This window comes from Hyperoodon ampullatus, assembly GCF_949752795.1.
Source record: "Hyperoodon ampullatus genome assembly, chromosome: 16".
Taxonomy (NCBI): domain Eukaryota; kingdom Metazoa; phylum Chordata; class Mammalia; order Artiodactyla; family Ziphiidae; genus Hyperoodon; species Hyperoodon ampullatus.
This window is the reverse complement of record NC_136929.1, coordinates 16,431,196-16,456,306: the sequence shown is the minus strand read 5'-3', so window position 1 is coordinate 16,456,306 and position 25,111 is coordinate 16,431,196. Positions and strand designations below refer to the sequence as shown.

General features: G+C 38.0%; 1 protein-coding gene across 2 annotated transcripts in view; it reads left to right on the top strand.

Annotated features, from left to right (window-relative positions):
- Positions 1 to 25,111, top strand: part of GPC6 (glypican 6) — a gene marked incomplete at both ends in the record, with an annotated part of 1,094,878 nt that overhangs the window by 266,117 nt on the left and 803,650 nt on the right. For both annotated transcript variants that reach the window (XM_079722019.1, XM_079722018.1), the window contains one exon: positions 6,689 to 6,847. In XM_079722019.1, coding sequence (XP_079578145.1) covers positions 6,689 to 6,847 — 159 coding nt within the window. The remainder of the gene's footprint in view (positions 1 to 6,688; positions 6,848 to 25,111) is intronic.

Here is a 25,111-nt window from a genome sequence, read left to right as displayed (position 1 = left end):
GAAAGATCACTTTTGGCACTGTCGCTGCTGCATGCTCTGTAAGACCATCTTGATTCAAGCAGTGCCCATTCTCTATCCCCCAGACTCCTCACCCCTTGTTAATTCTAACCACTCTTTATTCTATGCCCAATCTTCACCCTCCAGACCATCAGCTTTTCTAAATAACAGAAGCAAGGAAATGGTAAAGACCAAAATCATTGGCAGAAGATCTATGGAGGTGGGATCTATACCATCTAGAGCAGAATGTTTGAAATTGTTTCTCTGCAATTCTGGGAACAGATTTAAACAATTAACTCATGGGTGTCACTCAAAGGATTTATTTTTACAAAATACAGCATGAAAATTTTATAACTAAAAGCATTAGTATTTAAAGTCTTTATCAGCAAGTTGACAACATCAAGGATGACACTATCATAGGTGATTTGAGTGATAAGACCCACTGAAGTATACTGAACATGAATTGAATTTCTTAGAACTTGTGTAAAAGTTTGAAGATTTTTCATCATGGTATGGAACAAGTTTGTTAAAGAAAAGCAACCCTTTGTGAAACGGAAGGATCATTTATAATAATGCTTCACAATGAAAAATGTTGAAGAAGTGCTTATTTGGAGGTTTGGGGAATTTGAACTTAAAGAATGAACTAGAACGTACATTTGAAAAATGCTTTCCTAAGGTCTGCCACTTCTTATTAGCTCATATAGGAACTTTATGACACCAAAAACCATCCAGAACTATTAACTCCAATTTAAATTTTCTTAGCTATCAGAAACTCTAGCTGTAAGTTCACTTATTCTAGGGTATTTTCCTTCCCTAAACCTGTTTCCTTGGTTTCTTTGCTCCAGTCAACTTCCCAGGCACTAGATGAACGAAATGATTGGTTATTTGAGGTGACATATCAAATGATGAGGAGACTCTAGCTTGGTACCAGACACAGCTAATTGACTGCGGGGATTTTAATAGTTCAAGGATGAGAGAACTTTGGCATAGAACGTATGCTCTGAAGAGGGCCAAGTCTAAGACAAGTACTGCACTCTCATCAAATGGTATTTGGAGGTTCAGACGTTGAAGTGCTCTGTGTTGTGAGACCTTGCCATCTTCTTTGTACTTTTTAAAGTGTTTTGATTTCCTACCTACCTTCTAGGAAGTGCCAGGGTAGTAATTTCCCTCCACACTCCCAAACACTATAAAAGCCAAGAGTTTGTCTATAGTCTGTGAAATGTGACTCATTCAGGGTACTTCATTTTTGTTGTTTGTTTATTTGGAATGTGCATTCTGAGGTCCCTGTGTGACACCTCTGAGGGCAGAGAGTCTCCTGCAGGCGACCCACAGAAGCTGACTTCTGTGGTTAATGAGGTCCACCTGTCTCCTGCTCTTTCCCACCGTGCCACTCACCAAGTCTATTCCTGGCAGCTTTCAGACCCTGGGCCATCCCTGGAGGGAGCTCGATCTGGCAGAAATCACATTTCTGCTGTCACCTCAGCATCTTGGAGTGAAAACAAACACTTGGGCAGACATTTGGGGAAAGACGTTGTAAAGGGTGACACATAGTTGAAAGGAACATGTAGGAGGAACAGCCCCATCTCTTCTGTCTTGGAAAACAGATGACAGTTTACGGTCTGATTGTATGCCCCCAAACCTTTGCCCACTCTAACTTCCTGGTGGAATGCCTTTCTTCCACATTTTCGATTTCTTTTGTTTATTTTAGAGCTAATGAAGATTTCTATAAAAACACAGGGACTCAGGAATTCACTGGCATGAACTTCAGGTGCCCTAAGAAAGCAGGCACCTGTATAAGCTGATTTCCTGACCTTGTGTCTCATCTTGCGGGATGTGAACCTATCATCATGATTTTCACATAAATTTTTCAATACATGTTTGATATGTCAGGGTACAGTCATCATAGTTTCAATCCCACATTTTCTGCCTGGAACCAGCTATTTAGTATCTTTATTATTAGTGATCTTGGAGGTGCCTGGTGGTACTCCAGTTGAGCTAAATATTGTATCTAGTTATGTAATAGATAACATCTAGAGAACCTAAGGGGATTTGAGAAAGGAGTGTGGGTGGGAAAATCTAAAAGGACAACACATTTTTCTCCTCATAAATTACAGCTTTGGAAGAATCCCATTGTTAATACAAATACTCTTAAGTGTCAGGAAGTATTTAAACTGAGAAAAGTTTCATATTCTTGCTCTTTGGAGAAATTGGAACAGGAAGGGTGAGAGGTAGTTCTTTATACAGCCAAGTAGCTGTCGTGTCTGATTTCAGAAAGTCAATATTTCAGGTGTTACAGGCCCTGTGGTCTCTAACTACTCTTTTGTTCTAACCCTAAAGCAGCCATAGACAAGGCATGAATGAGTAGGTGGGACTGTTTTCCAATAAAACTTTATTTATGAGGGGGGAGGGGCAACATAGGGGTAAGGGATTAAGAGGTACCAACCATTATGTATAAAATAAGCTACAAGGATATATTGTACATCGCAGGGAATATAGCCAATATTTTATAATAACTATAAATGGATCATAACCTTTAAAAATTGTGAATCGCTATATTGTACACCTGTAACATAATACTGTACATCAACTATTCTTTAATAAAAAATTTAAAAAAACTTTATTTATGGAGAATTAAATTGGAATTTCATAAAACTTCACATAGCACAAAATATCATTCTTTTGGTTTTTTAGACCCATTTTGCTCACAGGTCCTACAAAAACATATGGTAGGCTGGATTTGGCCCAGAGGCTATGGTTTGCACACCCCTGTTCTAGGGCCAAAACTAAAATAAATAAATGAACCTACTCACAACAAGTTGTCGAGTTGTCCTAAGTCTTTTTGGCTATTCAAAGTCATCAGGTTGTTTTGGCAGTTAGCAGTGGCCTCAAATTAGGGGAAGAGAGGAGCTGTTCAAGAGTTTAATTCCTCCACAACCTTCTTACCTAGTGATGTGTTAGCAAGGAAGCAAGGCTGTCTCAATGGACCACAGGTTTCATGGGCGCTGGTCCTGTGTGTTTGGGGACATCATCGTGGTCTTTTCCTAGGAACTCTAACAAGAGCTTTGCACCAAAGAGTTACTCTTCCTATAGCAGGATTCTTCAACATTCTGGTGATCTCCCCATGTGTTCACTTTCTCTCTCCATCTTTTATATCTCTGTCTCTCTGTCTCTTTCATTATCTCTCTGCCAGGGACCCGTACAGAGGAGGAGACATGAGTTGACTTCTTAAGGACACTTTAGTTCAATTAGAAAAATCTAACACTGCTTTGAATTAATAAGGCAGCCTCTTACATATATTTCCATGACTATACATACACACACACAAGAAATAAATTTGGTTTAAATATGTCCCACTAAGAAGTATCTTTCTCTTTTTATTTATCACTTGACATAAAATACTGATTTTCTTGGAGTGATTAGAGATTATCAGACCTCCAATCCAATCTAATTTCATGAATGTAGATCCACAGGGTTTCTTCCACAAATATCCTAAATACAACTATTTCCCTCAGGTCATAAAATGTTTATTTTCTTTTGGTCAGTTTTTCACCAGAAGTCCCATGCATTTTGTTGTAAACTCAGTTGTAATGATTCAGAAGTAGAATGCAGTCCTGATGTACTAAATCTTGAGAAATGGACATTTCATTTGTGCATAATATAGTAGGAAATGGAGTAGGGGGATTTAAGAAAATGGTTTATAACAGGTCAGGGAAAGGAACATTCTGTAAAGTTGTTAATATTAAATATCCATTTAATCTGGAAAAAGAGAGTTGCTCTTATCAGTTAACCTTGGTATTTTATAAAAAGAAAATTAGTGATTTGTGGACCATTTGCTTTTGATAAAGCCATACTTACTCCTTCCCAGTGTTTTCAACTCTAGAACTACTTTTCTCAATGGGATGTATCAGAATCACATGTGGGAAAATTGCAAAATTCACATTGTTCTATCCCATCTCTTTCTGGCATGGTCAATACCTTCAAATAGGAACTCATCAGGAGCACACCTGTGTTTGAACACGTTGAGTTACCACTCGATGCAGGAAGTGAGGATACACCATGGAGAACCAAAGGGTTTCTCAGTAAGAGGGACTTCAACAGAATCTTCTGTAGGATTTGGATTTGGGTAGGTGATGTTGGGAAGGGTTCCAAGAAGCAGGGCTTCACCCTAGATCGGAGGCTGTCAGAAAGCAGAGGTAATTCTATAATAATGTATCTCAATAAATGTGACCAGCAAGGAGGGAGACTAGGATGAAGATCAATCTGTAAAAGGTAAAGAAGTACAGAGGCTCATTTTGCCTGAGAGAGAAGGTGTTCAGTACTTTTGGGATGGCACAATCACCTTGTTTCTGTCTGTGCTGAGACAATTTTTTAAATTTATTTATTTATTTATTTATTTATTTATTTATTTATTTATTTTTGGCTGCATTGGGTCTTCCTGGCTGCGCGCAGGCTTTCTCCAGTTGCGGCGAGCGAGGGCTACTCCTTGCGGTGTGTGGGCTTCCCACTGCGGTGGCCTCTCTTGCTGTGAAGCATAGGCTCTAGGTGTACGGGCTTCGGTAGTTGTGGCACACGGGCTCAGCAGCTGCGGCTCACGGGCTCTAGAGTGCAGGCTCAGTAGTTGTGGCGCACGGGCTTAGTTGCTTCGCGGCATGTGGGATCCTCCTGGACCAGGGCTCGAACCCGTGTCCCCTGCCTTAGCAGGCGGGTTCCTAACCACTGTGCCGCCAGGGAAGTCCCTGAGACAAAATTTTGACGTGGCCTTGCTTTGTCTCATTTCATCCTGGTCTCAGGGTAATCTTGTCTGAGGTGGGTGTTCTGTGAGGTTGTTTAGGTGTAATAGTTACGGTGACGTGGCTGTGGGTACCGGGCAGGCTGGCTTCCGAATGTTAAGGGCAGCTTGTTTTTTCTTTCTGAAAATCTACCCCCTGCCCTCCTTTCTGTCACCACTGTGGTGGCTATTACTTTCTAATGACATATTTCCAAGTTTTTATTAAAAATATTTTAAATGTATAGAAGAGGAATGATAGTAATATAATAAACACCGTGTAAATATCAAGCAACTTATGAAATAAAAGATTATAGATAAAAGTATTTGAGCATTTCTCTCAAATCCTAATTCCTCCTGGGAGGAAACCATTATCTTGAATTTGATGTTTATCATTCTCAAGTACAATGCATTTTCCTTTCCTTTTAAAAAAATATATACCTAAGATATTTTATGGTCTCCTTCCCTTCCAGGAATTATATAAGATCTAACTTTAATACAGATCCATGATTCTTTTTTATTCTGGGGTTGTTTTAAGTAGGCACTAAAGCATCCAACTGCATGAAACAGACACCCTATACTTCAAACAGGGTCATGGGGACATAATTTTATATAAGTACTGTTAAACATTATAAGTGAATTGTAATCATCACATCAAGTACTCGTTCATTTGTATTTTCCATGCCCTACAGTGATTTTAATCACAGGAACAATTTGTTGGTTTTATTTAGCAAGATGTTGGATGGATTTTCCTTCTTCCTTCTGCTGGCTCTGTTAAACATTTTTGACACTGACGGAGCTGAATCAATTGGAAATTCACATTTTATGCAATAACAGACCATTTTAATTTCATGAAGCAAGGGCTTGGCTTCCACTTGCAAATAGCACCGAAGAAAGCAATATTGTCAAAAGAAGTGGCCCAGTATATCAAGAGATAAATCTATTGAATTAAACCCAAGACTTTCATTACCTTTTGCTTTACATTTCCATACAACATAAGCATTAATTAAACCCATCAGTGCCTTCCTCCTTGCAGGAGAACATTTTCTCTCTGACAAGAAATGTTAACCGAGGGAACGTGGCACAGGAGACCAGCCATTAAAATCACACTTGCTTTCACTGGGAGGAAAGCTGATGCGTTCTGACGGTCAGACGAGCAGAAACAGAACACAGCGAATGGTTGCCATCTTTTCTTGGCCCTGCTGTCTCACAGACTATGGTGATGGGGCGGAATGTCTCTTGCCTCACTCGAGGTTTCCAAAGATAAGCACATGTATAACTGTATTGCATCTCTTGTCACCCGGCGTTACTTGGTACATTTCAAAGGAAAGCAGGAAAATCGTCGTGGTCTTCAAGGGTCTTTAATGTACCTTCACTTACATGACAGGGGCTGGAACTAAATGTCAGGTCTCTTAGTCCCTTTGGGCTGCTACAACAGAAATACCATAAACTGGGCGGCTTATAAACAGCAAACATTTACTTCTCACAGTTCTGGAGGCTGGGAAGTTTAAGATCATGTCACTGGTAGATTCAGTGTCTGGTGAGGTTCTGCTCCCTGTTTCACAGACCCCATCTTTTGACTGTGTCCCTAAGTGGCAGAAGGGACAAACTAGTTCTCTGGGGTCTCTTCTAGAAGGGCACCAATCCCATTCATGATTAATCACCACCCAAAGGCCCCATCTCCTAATACCATCACCTTGGGGGTTAGGATTCGACATATGAATTTTGGGGGGTCATAGACATTCAAACCATGGGGTGGGTTCAACTTCAGTCTGGAGTATTTGGAAGGTTAGATACGCTGAGGCCCAGATAAAAGTTCATGGGGAGGGCTGGGGGGCTGGTGGAACGAGGACCCCAGGATTTGAGGGAAATGTCAAAGAAGCAAACTCCCTGAACTCCATACTGACGTTTACCTACTTCTTGCAGGGGAACACTTAAGAATCTGTCCTCAGGAGTACACGTGCTGCACCACGGAAATGGAAGACAAGCTAAGCCAGCAAAGCAAACTGGAGTTTGAAAACCTGGTGGAGGAGACGAGTCACTTCGTGCGCACCACCTTCGTGTCCAGGCACAAGAAATTTGACGGTAGGTGACAGTTTTTATTTCTCGTCGTTCTGGGTGCGCTTTGCGATGCGAGATTCTTGATATTATATGAAAAACATTTTTTTAAGTGGAAGCTTTTCTCTCCTTCTTAAACATTTATAACTGTGTCTATTTTTAGAAAAGGCATGAGCGCTCTTGACAATTTTTATGTCTTGGAAAAAACCTGAGTTAACAAAGCGCTGTTTGGCATTTGTGGTTCGCCTGTGAGATTTGTTCGGAATGGTTTGGCTGACGTTTTCATTATGAGAGTGATTCTAAGTCAGGTTTTGTCCCACCATAGCTTGTCTTCAGTTTCCATCTAGGGATTTGCTTTGAAGTCATTAAATGTCATTTAAAATTATTTGAAATAGAACATCACTTTTAAGAGGACAGGCTTGTTTTAAAGTGCCCAGTGACACAGACTCCTTTATTTTAGAGTTTTCCCTTCCTATAGTATAACTACATATATTGTAGTTGCAATGCATCCAGCAGAAGGTTTAGACCCTTCATTTATTTCATGATAATAAGCAGCCGACTGCATTTCTGTATTCTATTTGTTAAACAAACATTTTGTATTAGCACAAAGAGAGAAAGTCATTATTACCAGGTTTTCAGCATTGAATTTTCCCATCCGAGCCTCAGAAAGATATTCAAAAGCGATCTGACTTTTATCAACTGAATGAACAATAAAAACGATAAAGATACTATTCTTAGGTGGTGAAAGTTGTCAGTGCTCTGTGAAATGAATGCACCTTACTATGGCTCGTTGTAAACCAGACTTGCAAATTGTAGGGACCCTTCCTTGTGCGCCTTTGGTCTTAGGAATTTGCCCGAGGGCAACAGAACCTTCATTCATTTCCTCCAGCCTTTCCAATCAATGCACAACAAAGCCAGTTCAGAAAAACCTTGCCAAAGTTCTTTTTCTTCTTGTTTTTTTTTTTTTTTTTTTTTACTCTCTGTAGTAGGCAAAATGTTCTGTTTCATTGCTGTTTTAAACTGGCCACACCAATTTCTTTAAATCAGTCCTCCAGGTTCTAAAAGGCAGGTCTACCTGGTGGTGTGTGAGTACTCAAGATACTGTGACATTTTCCGTGCAAGTAAAGGGACTTATATTTTTGCAAGTATGTTTCAGCATCTTCACATTCTTCCGCTGCCTCTCGCTCTGTGTTCAACTTTATATGTGGATGTATATGAAAATAACTTTATTTAGAAGTGATGCTGCAAATGTTGTTCCCTTGAATGCAACTAGGAGTACTTGGGAGTTGGCCTTGATTGACAGATTACAAATCCAGTGACCTTCAGGAGCCCCTGAAGGGGCTCCGTGTTTGAGGAACTATAATGTATCGGTTCAAACTGAGGCAAATTGAAAGGTCTTATTCTTTGTTACAAAAAGCAAGTGAGGGTGATCGGCTGCTTCTGACTTCTACCTACGTCTTTAGAAAACAACTCTTAGGGCTTTTATAAAGCTGTGCTCCAAAATTAAGTAGGAATAATTCCAGAGCAGTATTCACAGTACATAATATATATTCCTTTAAATAAGAATATTAGACTTAAGGTAGATTTATGGGGAGTTGATTTTGTATTTTTTAATGAGTAAAGCTATTCAACAAGACTGAGCCAGGTACTTCCTGTATTCTTCTATCAATGACTTTCAATATTTTTGAATTTATAATTGGTAACCCCAGATCTCATTACTCTTACTAAAGAATCCACTCTCTCTTTGTGTGTGTGTGTCTGTCTGTCTCTCTCTCCCTCTCTCTGTCTCTATCTCTCTCTCTGTCTTTCTCTCTCTGTACAGGTGCATTTTAAATTATTCTAATGTACTTAGGGGTATTATGTCAATTGGTTTGGCAGGACATTGATTTTGCTAAGATTCAGTCTGATGTAGAGGGTGATGAATCCTCTAACAATAGTGCATTTCATTGTAGTTGTGTTAGGCTGGGATGGGAGAGAAGTTAAGATTTTTTTCAAGGAAGCTTTCAGCTAGACTTTTTAAAAAAAATCTAAATGTGATCCTGGTGAGCTCAGCTTCTGAAAAGCTATCTTTAAAAAGCTATAAAAATATATAAATTAAAAAGTCACCATTATAATTTCTGATCTTTCATTAGGCAATTTCATGAAGGTCAGCCATGCAATTGTATGATTTATCTTCTTATCCCACAAAGGTGATCCTGCTAAGTCACCTTTCAGGAACACTGGTGCATTCATGTGGACAGTTTTCCATTTGTTCCCTTACCTTTCTTTAACCACTTCCTCGTGGCATTTCTTGATGACTATCAGTTGGCGTGCAGAAGAGCCCTGTCTGGGATCAGCTGTGGAATGTTACCCTCTGAGTTTTATTTTCCCAGATGAGACCAATGATGCTTTGAGAGACTTTAGGTTTATTTTTAGTAGCTTCCTATTCTGTGGGGCATTTTGCATTATTGCTGGGATCTCTTGATCCAATGTGTTCATTTTGACTTTCTGCCTCTGGTCCCACTTTCTCAGAGATCTTGATTTCTCATCTGGATTTTACAGGTCTTTGTTGGCTATGTGTTCTTTATTATATGAAAGATGACTGTATCATATGAGAAGGTGACCACTTTCCTTCCTATTTTCAATAAGTACAGCAGCTATTTAAATTGCACCTAATATACGTGATTTAGTCCATACTCTATTCAGAGAGGCTAGATTCAATCACTGTTAATCATTACTCTATAGTCCTGGCATTCCTTATTATACTAGAAATGTTTTGATTCCATTTAGCTTGCATTTTGTGGCAGAGGTGACTTTTAAAATTTGAAATTCAAAAACATGTAACAGAACATAACATTATATTTATTGTCATATTCTTTCCCATTTTCTATGAATATCTTTAGTAATATTTAGAAGGTGCTATATAAATTTATAAATATTCATTGCATGGTCAGAAGCTAAACCTGAATGAATATGAATTTTCCCTAACTTGCTTAAATGGCCCAGCTTTACTCCATACCCCCATTAGCCAAAATGTGTGGCTGAGAGGCAATAAATAGAAAAAAAGCGTAGCTGAGAGGCAGTGAATTGAAAAACTATATAATATCAGTTGCAGAAATTTCCACTCTTTGGCAGAGAATCTCCTTATAACTGAGTAGCTTTTTTTTCTTTTTAAACATAGAGTTGAAATATGATGAATATATATAAAATAAAAGTTTATGTTCTTGGCACTGGTACTTTTCCAAGTGTCTTACAAGGTTTTTATTTGTTTGTTTGTTCTCCCTTTTCTGGCCAAATCTCCACCTCTGGCTGCCGTTACACATCCCTGCAAGCCCCTCACCTGTTGGCCAGGGCCTGGCCACTGCAAATGTTCCCTCAGAATACACAGGGATGCTCTCAATTTGCTCTGTAGCCAAGCCCAGGTTTTCTAACACACCCAGTGGTTAAAATTATGGATGAAGACCCAGCCAGGTACACCTGGAAGAATAATCACAACTCTGTTGCCTTACTTCTTGCCTTTCTCACCTCTGCCAAGTACCCCAGACAGCCAGAAGTACATAAACAAATGAACGAATCATATAAAGATACAGAAAAAGTGGCATCTTTGTGTATCCACTCATTTTCCTAGCATTTTTGTGTTTAGTAACTGTCTGACCTGTCCTATTGGTATTTGTATCTAAATCCTAATGGCTGTCATGCTTCTAAGTGGCTAATTTGTTAGGATCCTAGGAAAATGGAGAACAATCCAATACTCTGATAATATTAATGGTAATAATAGGCAACATCTGGCCATGTTCCTTGCCCATTACAGATGGTAACCTACTTAACAGAAGTGAATTGCAGGGCAAAGCCACACAGACACTCAATGGCAGAGTCAGCATCCCGTCCCAGGCTGAGCACTCCTGGATCCTTGCTCTGAGCTGTAACTACCCCATAATCTCTCTCGAGCTCTCCAGCTCCCAAATGCGCTGAGATTTCACCATCAGCCACATCTTTTCCTCTGTCTCTCGCTGCCGGTTCTGTCCCATTAATTGTGGGGAGGAGGTGGAAATGTCTTATAGAGAAAAGTGGAAAGAGATTTTTTTTTTTTCCTTAAAAAAAGAAAATTACCCGTCTAAATATAGTCCAGCCCTCAAGGAACCTGGAGCCTGGAGAGAGTAAATGACTTGCCAAGTTTCCACCAAGAAAGATGAAACCAAGACTGTAACTTGATGCTCTTGACTTACATCAGATTTATAAATAGTAATGTGATAGCAAGTCGATATTCAGTTGAAATTCTAACTCAGCTTTTATTTGTTTTGAGTGGACACTGGCTAAAAGTTACTGATATTCTTTTAACAAGGAAAGAGTGATATTGGTGGGTAAAGAATCTAGCCATATTTTTGGAAAAGAATCTGGCCATATTTTTGGAAAAGAATCTGGCCATATTTTTGGAATCTAGCCATATTTTTATTCCATTGAAGGTTGTCCCTAAATTAAGGGACGTGAGTGTTTTGTGCAAAAAAAATGTTATTAAATCAATGAGGGCATATTATTTATTTTTCTCACCTCATGAAGCCCTGGTAGCTTCTCTCTCGATGTAGGCACCAGTACCCTATTCTCCAGAATCCTGTATGGAGTATAGATTATTCAGAGATAGGAAAATTTAGTGGAAGGGATATTTTGTTTTGGCAGTTTTTTCTGCAGATTTATTTGAGCTGGTATTTATTCACATCTGAAGCTCGATATGAGGTTTTTTGTTTAGTATGTTCTTGGTCTTATTATTTTACTTTCCTTCCTGGTTTTTATTTATGTATTTTAATGATATACATTTGTCTGGAGATTTTGGCAGCAAGTATATTTTTAAAAGCAAATTAAAAAAAAGTTGAGCAGTAATTTCAATCCTCCCAAAGAACTTATTCCATGGTAACACCCTCAGAATTCTCATTTTTACTGAACGCGGGAATAATTTATACACGGCGGCATAATATTTTTGTGCTGCAGATCTGCTTGTGTTTTCTTTTTAAATATCACTTCTCATCTATATATTGTAGAGATGACAATAATGTAATAATATCTTTAAAATATGGTCTAATTTTCTTACAGAATACACTTATTTGAGAAGCAAAAATTCCTAAGTTGTTTTCCTTATGGTAGTAGAATCTTCTGTACTTCCTGTCACATGGGTGATGTATGTGTGTGTGCGTGAGTGAGATTTCAATTTGGAAACATTTATTCAGAACCTACTGTATAGAAGGCACTTAACTAAGTGTATAGCAGATACAAAGATGACTAATAGTGACTAAAATATGGTCAGTCTGTCACAGAGTATACCTTGTTGGGGAGACATAAGTATAAAAGTAACACTAAGGAAGCAGAATGGACTATGCCATAAAGTAGAAGTCCAATGGAAACAGAAAGGAAGGAGTCAAGTATTTTACTGAGAGGCACCAGAGAAGACTTTTGGAAGATGGGACACACAGGACCCTTAAAGAGTGACTTAAGGTGGTGATGGTTAGAGAGGTGACAGGCACCAGAGATTTTGTTAGCATGTCCACAGAGTCCTTGGGACATGCAAACATAGTTACCATTGATTTTCCCCTAACAATGTTACTTTATTGACATTTGGCCTACATTTATGATGTAGATAACCTGTAGAAACATTTTTGGTCCTGTATCCGTCTGCTATTGTTTTGTAACAACTAACCACAACATTTCAGGGCATAAACAAGAAACGTGTCTTTTTCCTTGAAGGCATCTTTGGGTTGGCTGGAGTTTGGCTATTCTGGCTTGTGCTCAGCTAGGCCTGCCTCTGATTTGGTCTGGTCTGTTCTAGACGTCTTTGGGAAGCAGCTCTCTGCCTACGTTCTTCTCATGGTGGAGTTTGGACCTAGCTTAGAATTGGCAGGAGGTCTTCTCAGGTTCCATTGACCAAGGCAAATCTCATGGTGATTCCCAAAATTGACAGGCAGGGTGTATACAACCCCCATGGAGGTGTGGAACTGGGGGAAGGAGTGAATATTCTACATCCTAATCTACCACAGTCCTCGACTGACTGCCTCTTGCTATTCCTTAAACAACGTTTTACCTTCCACGTTGACTTGTGGTATATATTTTTTTTTGGCAGGGGGGCAGGAGTGGGGGGAGGCAGATTTTCTAGGAATTTAAGAGTAATAAGTAATTTCTAACTAAAGCACAGCTTGGCAAACATACCCGTTATAGACTACGTTCCATATCCTAGCACATTAACAAGCACACTCAGAACACACACACCACTTCCATGATATTATTCAAGAATAAATAGATGTGACATTTCCATTTCTTTTGCTACTAGCCCCCTTGTTTATTGTACAGCATAACAAGTTAACTGTAATTCGTAACGGTTATCATGTTAATCAGCATAGGAAGTAATTAGCCAAATGCCTCCTTGAAGTTTGCCGGGCCACCACCTCAATGACGTGTATTTCATCTGGAAGACACTCCTCTGGAAGTCAGGATGTGCTGAATTGGGTTTTAGAAATTAGAGAAACGGTCTCACTGGCATTGGAAAGTAATCTGCCAATTCTCCCGAAGGGCAGACCTTCCAAAAACAAGAATCAGCTAACCAGGGATTGAGCGTTGCCAGAACTAGTAAACAGATTTATAAATCACAAATGCCTTCCATGTGCTCGATGTGGGAATAGATGATCCATGGCAGGGCATTCTTTAAATGCAGTGCATGAAGAACCCAGATCTTTGTACAAGTGAAATTTGTCTCTCTCCCTCTCTCTCTCTCTCTCTCTCTCTTTCTTCTCTTTGGACAGATCTTTCAAAACTAAGGAAACACCACTGATCAGCACCTTTGTGACCTCTGTGATGGACTACAAATCATTTTCTAATTGTTATACCCGTACTACACACCTTTGAGTAACTGAAAACATTAAGCTCTCAGTGTAGTTGTAATATTATCATCTTATTATCACCAATTCCCTTGTATGGTGGGTTGGCTGAGCAGCTGTTTCACAGACAAGCCGATTTCTTTCAAGTATTACTCTATCAGAGGCTGAAAACAGCCTACCAGAAGGGTTCTTGGTCCTGAATATTAATGAACAGACAAGTGTCTGTTCCCTGACAGTGGCTCACTAATCCTTTGAGTAAGTACGGCTAAATTACAGGAGAAATTTTATTTCAGTTGAATTGATCTGCCACTGGATAGAGAAAACAGGTTCTCTTATTTTAATGAAAATCAAGAAAAATATTTAATGGCATGTAAATTAGAGCTCAGTGGAAACATTTTTGTCTTCAAACCTGAGAGCACAGTAGCTCAGTGTGGACTGGTTCAGCTGCATGGTGTGTGTAAAGATGACGGAGACCTCATTATCTCCTGTTAGGTGTGATGTGCAGTGGGAAACAGTATAAGCCCTCACTCTCTAACTGGAATTTTGTATCATTTCTCAAGTGATATGGAATTGGAATAAAAACGGGCTTTCTTCCTTCACCGAGACAATGTAACATCTCCCTTTTCCAAACAAATAACAGGGTAAAGGAATAAGAAAACTGTTTGTATGCTTTTCTAAGATTCAAAAGAAAATTATGCAGGTGAATCTTTATCTGAAATGACATACCTTGTCCTGATGGAGTCCCTGAAGTGGGCAGATAGAAAGAACAAGATGGGCATAAATGTGATAAGTGTTGAAGCTGGTTGATGAGTCCATGGGGCTTTATTATAATGTTCTCACTTTGGAGTGATTTCTAAATGTATGTAATTAAAACTTTTTAAAAAAAGAGAGAACTGACTTGAGCACATACAGGATGAAGATTTCCAGACTGTGAATTCATTCTAGATATAGAACAATGCCAACAGGTATTGCCACTCTGTCTTGTGAATTCAACAGTAGTAAATTACACAGGACACACCATTTTCAAATCGCAAAGATGAACACAACTTATAGAGATTTTTAACTCAGGTCAAGGCCACTTAGCTTCTGCTTCCACCCAACATTTTATTATTATGTTGCTAGAAATCGCATCTCTAGTTTACCCACAGGAACAGACCTATTAAAATGAAGCTTAATCCTTAGATCTTCCTGTTAAGTGTGATTCAAAATGTCAAACTCTTGGTTAGAAGATGTATGGACAGCAAGACAAGCAGATTATTCAAACACAAACTTTGTCAAGATTCAGAAGAAAATGTAAAGCATATATTATAAATGCATTATAAATAACATTTCTATATCACTAGGTAGTCCCTCCAGTGATTCTCGGTTGAATGACAACCAGCATGAGCTCTGGGAGTTTGGCATTTTAGCAAACCCGAAGGAAGAGACAGCTTGTCTAAACAATTAATTCCATATGCTTCCATGTATTCCATTAGACAGGAGGAGAATCCTGATCCCAAATGTGGAGGTAGAGTTGGTAACCATCTAATAAGCCTGCATGATTCACAACACTCAGAGAAAACTGTAAAACAAATTAAAAAATTACTTATTACACTTTCAGAATTTTCCATTTATTATTCTTTCAAAAGGGTTTTTTTATATTCATTAAATGGACAAATATTATTCTTCAGATGATTATATATAGTAGTACATGATCTTCACACTGTTTCCTCCCTACCTAGTGGTTTAATTGAGTCCAAACAACTTGAAAATGAAAAGCAAACTTTGAAGGAAGACAGCAGGAAATCGGGCCTCCAAGCCTTTTCCATGCTGGAAGAAACTGTACTTCTCCACCTATTTTTTATTTCTGAAAATTTCTTTGCATATTTTCTCCTTTTGAAAGAACAGTGCGTGGTCATTACAGGTTTTGGTCCTCTTGTCCTCCTGTCTCCTTCTCCTCAGTGCTTCTGTAGTTGACACCTTATCATTTTGACTTATTTAGTAGTGTTCTTTTAATACTATTCTTTTTAAAAAAGTATGATCTATTGTGTAGTCCCTCTTGAAGTCTAAGCTCATTAAGTATAGAGATTAAGTTTCCGATTTCTATTTTATCTTCCTATACTTGACTTAATATGGAACATATTTAATAATGCTGCAGTGTTGTCCGACTATGGCACCGACCTGCACAGACGCAAGGGCACAGACCAGTCAGATGAATTACTTAAGTTCTTATAATAAATATGATAGAAGAAAATAGGAAGCCTTGAATTCTAGTTATCTACTAACTCTTAGGGTCCATAAACCTGGAAGTCTTATTTGATTTGAGCAGCATTTATTCCAGTGGATTTAATGGAACTAATTTCAAATTCCCAGAATGAAGATAATCTTTATTTGGAGTGGAAATAGAGGCCCTTACCTCAAAAAGTGGGATGAGTGCACACACACACACACACACACACACACAGGTATATACACATGAGTAAGGAGGGGTTAAGGTACACTTTAGTCACTTGAAGGGCCAGTTAACCCACAGATTTGTGTGTTCAAACACTGGAGATTTTGATTCTGTGGTCCCTTAGGGACTCAGAAATCTTCATTTTGCTTAAGCATCTCACATCTCTGGGTCAGCACACTTTGAGTATCACTGGTTAAGTGGAGTTGAGAGATCAGTGATCAGGATGTAGATCTGAGTCAGAGAAGGATGACAGCGGCTTTTAAATCTTTGCTTTATCATGTCAAAGTCAGTTTAAGTCTGCCAATAAAACGTCCCCACTATGTAAGGTGGGATTCAAGCATCTTTTGACCAAATGGTGGATTTTACACATTAAGCAAGTTTCTCTTTTCTCCTTCTGATTTTGACGGTGAATTACACTCCAGATCCACAACTCATTTAAACTTTTGCCGATCAAAATTATAATTCAGTTGAATTTTTTTATATCTGTGAACTAAAAAATTATTTTCTTTTTCCTCTTTTATTTTCTAGTTTATAGGATCTAACAGATATTTATTTTTCAACATCTAGAAAATACATTTCAATTTTTTTCTTTTTTCTTTTTTTGGCTTGGATGATGTTTTCTGAAGCCAAGTATGTAACTTATTTTTAATAGCATTTTTTTATTCTAAAGTATTATATGTTTATTATAGAAAACTTGGATTATGTAACTTTAAAGCATTAAAGAAAAAGTTACTTTAAATTTATGCTCACTTGGGGAAAAAAAACTGATCTCTGAGGAAACTGAGGTAAAAATGTAATAATACTAATATTTGGTTTCTCATGAAAGCTTATTCAAATAACTTCAAAAAAGAACTCTTAATTAAGAGTTGGAACTCTTAATTCCTGTGTTTAATAGTTTATAAATATAAAATGAAAAGCAGAACCCAGTCTCTGTAGGAGGGAGGGGATTTCCTATTTTCTGGGGATAATATTTCCCTATACTTCATAACATTTGGTCAATAAAACTTTGGACCACTTTTACTATAATTGAGTTGGTAGTCTTTATTGAGAGTGTAATCAGAATTATGACAATGTAGTTCTGAAGATTTGAGTGGTGTAATAAATCATGATTTATATTAAAGAATAGGTCAAGGAAGTACTTAGGATGAATCCTCCTCACAAAGTAATGATTTAAGGAAAATAGAGATTTAAGGAAAATAATATGACAAACTTTAATGTCCTCTTGGAACAGTAGTCTAAGGTCTACTGACTTTGTTTAGCTGATCATTAGGTCAGCCAGGCTTGCTGTCACTCGCTCCACAGTGCCCTTATACGTTTTACTACAGGAAGTGGCTTCTATCACCATTGTCAGGCCTGGAGAGTTCCAAGTCCCACAAACAGAGGATTTGCACATGGGCACAACCTCCTGTCAGTTTCAAGGTTTAGCTCTTTTCTGGTGCATAGAACTCTGGATTGTGTCCTGAGATCAAAGAAGTTTGGGAACCAACTTTAATTAATATTAGTGTTATATATTTTTAAATTGCTAAATACATTCCCCAGAAGTATGGATGCTTTTGTTTTCCAGTGTTTGAGATTATTTTTCCCTTTGATGCTTCTAAATCAGGAGTCTGTTTTTTTCCATGTAGATTCTAGGTGCTTAATGCCAGCCCTCCATTTTTTTCTTCATTCACTCATTCATTCCCCATAGATGAGGAAGGGTCTACTTTGTTCATGACACTATGGCAAATATTACTTTTTTAAAAAGCCATGTAAGTAGCACAGGCCCTGGAGTCAGCAGACTAGATTTCAAATATAAGATTTGAAATTTATTAAAGTAACCTAGGATGTTTCTTGAAATCTTTGGGTTCCATGTTTTCTCTTTTCAAAATGACTGTAATAATCGTAGTTTTGAGGAGCCTAGGGAGAGTCTAGCAAAAAGTGAGTATTTACTATATGCTGCCTCTCCCCTGCTCTTCACTCTGGTCATCATCACTGTGCTTACGTTGTTATCCTTAAGGAACTGACAGTCCCATGGAGCCACCTAAACAATAGCCTAAGTAGCAGTAACACAGATTGGTGCCATGAGTGAAAATACAGAGAAAGTGGTAGAAGGGAATGAAATTGCTCCATGATGGGGAGACCATAAGCAACTCTGTGAAAAGACAGAATGAAAACTGTCTTGGAAATTAGGAAGGATTTGGACCTCAGTTCGGAAGGATGTGTAAATGTGAGGGAAGGCGTGGAGGTGGGGAATCTAAGAATACAGACTTAATTCTGTTTGTGGAACAAAGGTTGCTTGAATGAAAGAGGAGTTGGACCCAGTATTAAGGTCCCTGAGTATGTTTAAAAAGTGGAAAAATCAGTCTATTCTCTGAAAATCAACGGGTGTTCTTTTTTATTTTCATTTAAATAATTGAGTTGACTGTTGATTTTGTAGTTTTGTTGACAAAAGTTAAAATCCCTGTTGAACAACAACTAGCAAAGTTTACACTGTGGAGTTTGTTCTGTTTGATTAATGGCTGACAGCAGACATGTGGATTAGAGAACAAAATGAATTCAGTTGATTCCTTAGATCCTTCAGTGTGAGCATCTGTATAATAATATTTGTAAATAAACAGTGAACTTCCAGGCATCTGTGATTGAGTGTGATTCATGCGTGGTGCATGTATGAGAATTCTTTACATTAGGACTGCAAAAATGTTGGTTCTACCTCAAAGCACCAAGTTTCAACAGTGATTTGTGGGGAATGTTAGGTTTAAGTATAGACTTTTCTTCTGCTATTCTACTTTCAGGTTCCTCACTACAGTGAATGTGTCCTACTGTTAGAATCACAGAAAATGTTAAATGGTTCATCTGATTATGAAATGAACATTACCTTTCATAAAACCCTTCTGCATACAACATATCTCAGCCCTTGAAATGAGTTGTCCTGTGGAAATTTTCTCATGAGTGTGTCAGGTCCCAATTTCAAGTGCGAATTTGTATTTAAAATTGTTAAATTTCACATTGTTATATTTCATAAAATGTTAAATTTCTGTTTCAAATATCTAGCATAAAATTTCCTGCAACAGCATTACATGCAAATATATAGGACAGAGTGAAGTAAGTCAGAAAGAGAAAGACAAATACCGTATGCTAACACATATGTATGGAATTTAAGAAAAAAAAAATGTCATGAAGAACCTAGGGGTAAGACAGGAATAAAGGCACAGACCTAATAGAGAATGGACTTGAGGATATGGGGAGGGGGAAGGGTAAGCTGGGACGAAGTGAGAGAGAGGCATGGACATATATACACTACCAATCGTAAGGTAGATAGCTAGTGGGAAGCAGCCGCATAGCACAGGGAGATCAGATCAGTGGTTTGTGACTGCCTGGAGGGGTGGGATAGGGAGGGTGGGAGGGAGGGAGACTCAGGAGGGAAGGGATATGGGAACATATGTGTATGTATAACTGATTCACTTTGTTATAAAGCAGAAACTAACACACCATTGTGAAGCAATTATACTCCAATACAGTTGTAAAAAAAATAATTTCAAACAGAAGTAATAAATACATTTATGTCCAAATTCATTTGGCATGACTCTAAACTCAGAATGAAAATGAGAAGGATTTGCAAAAAAAAAAAAAAAAATATATATATATATATATATATATATATATATATATATATATATATATATATATATATATATATATATATATATATGACAAGAACCCTGCTACAAATATTCCAATCAGCAACAGTAGTGGATGTATAACTAATGATAATTGCCCACTTCATGTAATGAGGTGAGTTTTCTCAATAACAATTTAGTATACAACTGATTTACTATCTAGATCGTTGAGGGGTAGTGAATACAAATATCTCTGCGCACTCAAATCCTTTCTATCACAGAAAATCCCAGAGCCTCTGGAGCTCCTTTAAGAAGTCTACATTATGTAAAGACATGCATATTTATTTCTTGTACATTTATGTAGCGTTTATTAAATTGCTGTTGGTTTTTCAGAGTTGCTTTTTAACAACCTTAAATCCTCATTTAAAATGTGTAATTCTTAAATGCAGCTAAAATCTCCACTGGTTCAAGTTATTAGAAATGGACTGATCCACAATAGCATGGTGTGCTCTTGGCTTGCTGCCAGTGGTGAATGAACGATGCACCGCTGGATGACTAATGGTAACTCTTATCCCCAGGTTCACTCACTGTGGTTAATATTGAACCAAGTCTCTCTGTGTAGAGTTCTTTAAGAGGCCAAGACATTAAGATTCCTTAGCGTAACATCAACCGGGCATCACCTGCACACCTAAATGTATTTCTTGCCAATGAGTAACGCTGTTCCTTCACTACACAGTCTACACAGAAAATGCCAGAACTTGATTTAGGGAGTGCAGCCATCTTCTGACTACAGTTCTTCATTAAGGGCCTTTTGGTGGATGAATCCAGTTCTGCTCTGTTCCATTCCTCATTTGAATGAAGTATGTTCTAAGAGTCATCAGTTTTAGGCAAAGTTGAAGAATAGATTTTAAAAAAAATCAACAATATGTTTTCCTTCCTCATAAGAACTTTGCTAAGTAGCATAGTACTATGCTTTTGTGGGAGCTTAATAAAAGCTACCTTGATAACAAAGCAGAAAGTTCAGCTATTTTTCTTGCTGATGGAATACCCTAAATGTGGCTTTATTCTCTGCTTTCATTGTCCATTATAAAACATCTTTCTTAGTATTTGGACAACAATCAAGAGACATCACTGTTGTCAAATATCTCAACAATATCTCTTTAACATAAGTAATATATTGAAAGAAATAAAGCATCAGTAACCTTTAGAAAGGCTAATTAACTTGAGCAATGGTGACTAATAACATTTTTCTTCACAAAATAATTTTTGACATCTAAGCAAACACCAGCACACGGAATAAACCATAATGCTAGATATTGAGCATTTCAAATCGAAGAAGACCTTTCTTTTTAGTAGGTGATAAGATAATTAATTTAAAGACTATAATTACTTTCTCCCATTGGAATACTAGGGTCTGAAAAATAGAGGATTTTTTTAAAGTATTAAAAATAAAGAAAAATGTGCTTATGAAAAATACTTTTAAATGAGATCAATCTGCATTTATATCAGTAATTGCATATTATACCATATTGAGTAACCCATTGTTGTGTTTTTTTCAACTGCAGTTCTTATGTCCCAATATTGTTTTCTTTTCCATTTTCCCCAGGAAACAAAAATAAACAGGATCCTGAGTTACACTTTGAATTTTACATTAGCTTATAGAGCTGGTATTGGCAAACAGTGCCCAATGTACAAGAGCTGAAAGGTTTTCTTTTTGAGTATTTGTTTGCAAAACAAGCCCAGGATAATGGAGGATCATTTGTGGAAAGCTGAGCCATGCTGGGTGCTCATTAGATAACTTAGAAAGACTCTCTGGTTTGCGTTCCCCCAGCCCCAGTTGTAGATAGTTGCATGTGTTTCAATTAAAATCTCCATTTACTTCCAGCTGGCAATGTCAGCATCCATTCCACCAATAGAGAGTAAAGGTCACAGCCCCTTGCCTGAACAGACATTTAAAAAACTACGCCTTTTGCCTTCTTTGTGTAGGTACCTTTGAGCCACCCAGAGCTAGCTTGGAGAGAAGATTCTGAAGGGTCACATGGCATGGGGACTTTCCCCTTATTTACTGATGTTTCTCTGGTAGCTGCTGGCCCAGGTACTGTAACTGCTGTTCTTTGTGCATTGGGATCCAACAGCAGCTGTTGCTCTTTGCTGGAGCGTGTTTCTGAAATTCCAAATTTAATAGTCTGAGACCATAGTCATTGAGAGCTACGTTGAAAGTTAATTTGCTGAATCCAAGTTTATTTTCCTACCTAAACCACCGTTTGTGATAGAGCCTTTCCCCTGGGGTGCGCGATAAACTGAGGAAAGGACTTATTTACCGTCCCTAGCAGGCTGAAGGGAAAGAGAAAGCAGTGGTTACAGAGCAGGGCGTAGGCTGCGTTTCCTTGTGACTTGACTGTATTCTGACTGTCAGACATTCGAACCCAGGCCCTGCTTTGCTGCTTCTACCTCCATGGCTGTGGGCAGCCTGATGGAACTTCAGTTTCTCCATCTCAGACCATTAGGATAATAAATGCTACCTCATAGAGTGTTACAGTGAGACAGTAAACATAAAGCACCTATGCGAATGCCTGGCCCGTAGTTAGCTTTTACTCTTTGCCACACGAGCCATATAACGTTTATGAGGTTTTTCTGGTAAGTGAAAAGGTTTTGCATTCCCTTGCTTCTCTTTTGAGCCAGAATTAATTTTCTTGCCCAATATGTATGAACATTCCCATACATTCAAAAAATTATAGCTGATATTTATTTATACTTTGTGCCAGGCACAAAGCGTTTTACATCCCATGTAGCCATTGCAACAATCCAATGAGGTGGCTGGTGTTACTATTATTCCTATTTTCTAGCTGAGGAAGTTCTTGCCTAAAGACGTAAGTAATTTGTCTGAGTACACATGGCTTGTAAGAGACAGAACTGGGATTGAATCCAGCCCCACCCCTTTAGTAAGTTGTAGTTTCTCCCACAAGGAAAGCAAATCCAATTACCTTGAAATGAAGTATTTGAACTCTGTTTCTGAAGTGAAAGTCTACATGTTAGTAATGGGAAGTTAAGGAGACTACCATCACTTTGTAGCTTTTTCTACTCCCTGGACTCTAGCTAGTTGGTAGATGGATTCATTTTATTAAAATTATATTTGATCATATTTTCAGTGGTAATCCTTATTTCATGACTAAGTCTATGCTTTGGTATTCTTACTTGGGCATGTTTGGGTATGATTCAGTTAACCGTAAAAAGGCATGGTAGCCTTAAACGTCACATGTCTGTGCCAAGATGGATCTAGTTATAGGTGCCACACGTTAAACATGGCAGGAGGGTAGGGAAAAACAGTATTTAGAAAGTATAGTCACCACCAACAGTCTGGCTAAACAGTCTACCTCTCTGCAAAGTTACCAGGATTCTCTACAGACAGGAGAGTGCCGGCATGGGGGATTCAGGCACAAGTGATATGTCAAGCCACACAGAGACACAGCTGACCCTTGGGAAAAGCCAGTCCTGGGCACAGAGGATCCCAGTTTAAGAGTGAAACAGAACTTACATCTAAAGCTTGGCATATGAGATCACTAGGAAGATAGAATCTCAGACACAATAAATAAGACACATTTCCCAACCAGAACTGGTACCCCAAATTCCAGCCCAGATAGTAGCAAGTATGGCATTTGGGTCTAGAAGTTCTTGTGTCCTTCATTGCTAATATCAGGGATCCTGTATCTGCAGATGGGAGGCTAGGAACCAAAGAGAGGTAGACCCTACCAGCAGAAAAGGTGCATTTTGCTTATTCTTAGGAAATTATCCCAATAGTGTGGAGTTGCAAGTTGCCAGAATTATATTGAATTGTACAAAACATTAAAAACGAGATTTTTAATGCAAAATTTTGTTATATATTCCATACTTTAACTCATGAAGAAAATGGTATAGTTTGTGACAACGTCACTATTTTAAACTAAGGATAAAATACGGTAGTTCTCCCTCATCCAAGGAGGACACGTTCCAAGACCCCAAGTGTATGCTTGAAACTGTGGGTAGTACCAAATCCTGTGTATACTGGTTCTTTTTTTTTTTTTCTGTACATGCGTCCCTATGGTAAAGTTTATAAGTTAGGCACAGTAAGAGAATATCCGAATTGCCAGCATCACTACTCTTGCACGTTGGAGCCATTATTAAGTAAAATAAGGTTACTTGAATACAAGCACTGCAATATTATGACAGCTAGGTGGCTACTAAGTAACTAATGCGTGTAGTTACCATGGACAAAGGGATGATTCACACCCCAGGCTGGACAGTGAAAGATTTCATCCTACTACTCAGAATGACTTGCAAATTAAAACTTATGAATTGTTTATTTCTGGAATTTTCCATTTAATATTTTTGGACCTCAGGTAACTGTAACCAAGAAGAGCGAAACCATGGATAAGTAGGGACTACTGTAAAGTTTCTAAAGATTCTATAAAACCTAAAAATAGGTGCCCTTGATTTTGCTAATATGTTTTTTCTTATTCTTAGTTAACAGTCTTGTAAACTTCCAATGAACTCAAATTTCGCTTTAAATGCAAACAGGTAATGTATACAGATATATACATACACAGATATAGTAGATTTTGTTGTAGATAATGGTAACTGGTAACGGTGTTTTATTTGGGGAATGAAATCAGCTTCTGGGAACAGGATTGAGAAAAAGACATTTCAGTGTATATCCTTTGTACCTTTTGAATGCTTGATTATATATATGTAGGGATTACCTAATCAAAAATATTTTTTAAATACAATAAATGCAGCTATGCTAAAGAAACTCATTAACCTTCAAATTTAGTCCTTAACGAGATGTTGGAATCAGGTTGTGAAAGTCTTGTTTTCCTACTCTCCACTCTCATTTCAAAAGTAACCACGTTCGTGTCAAAGTCAATGATGAAAACACTTTTAAGTTCAGTGAAACATGTTCTTTTCCTCCTCTGAAGAATATTTCTTACCTTCTAAGAAGTGAATGACTTTGACATTTGGATGTTGTACTCTTTCTTTTTTAAGTATGTGACGTCCTATGAATTAATTCCAGGAAGAGACCAATTCATTGTTTAAAGATTTTGCATAACCAAATAAGGTGTTGATAGGAGCTATGTCTTGGGAATTGCTTATTACCCCACACCCCTGATTAATATCCTCAGTCTATTCCTTAACCCTATACTGTTGCTTTTAATATTTTAAATTTTCCTACCTTTTCCTGTGCTATTTCTAATGCAAACTTGAAGAGTTTCCTAACCTGAGATTTAAGAAAGTCAAGCAAGACAAACTTTACATCAGAATGTAGCATGTTTATAAGTTGATTTTCCTTCTTCAACTTTGTCAACATAGTGGTTTCATTGTCATTCTCTTGCACATCTCTTTCCTTATAGTCAGTTCTTTTCTCCCAAATGCCCCCAGTCTCATAGACCAC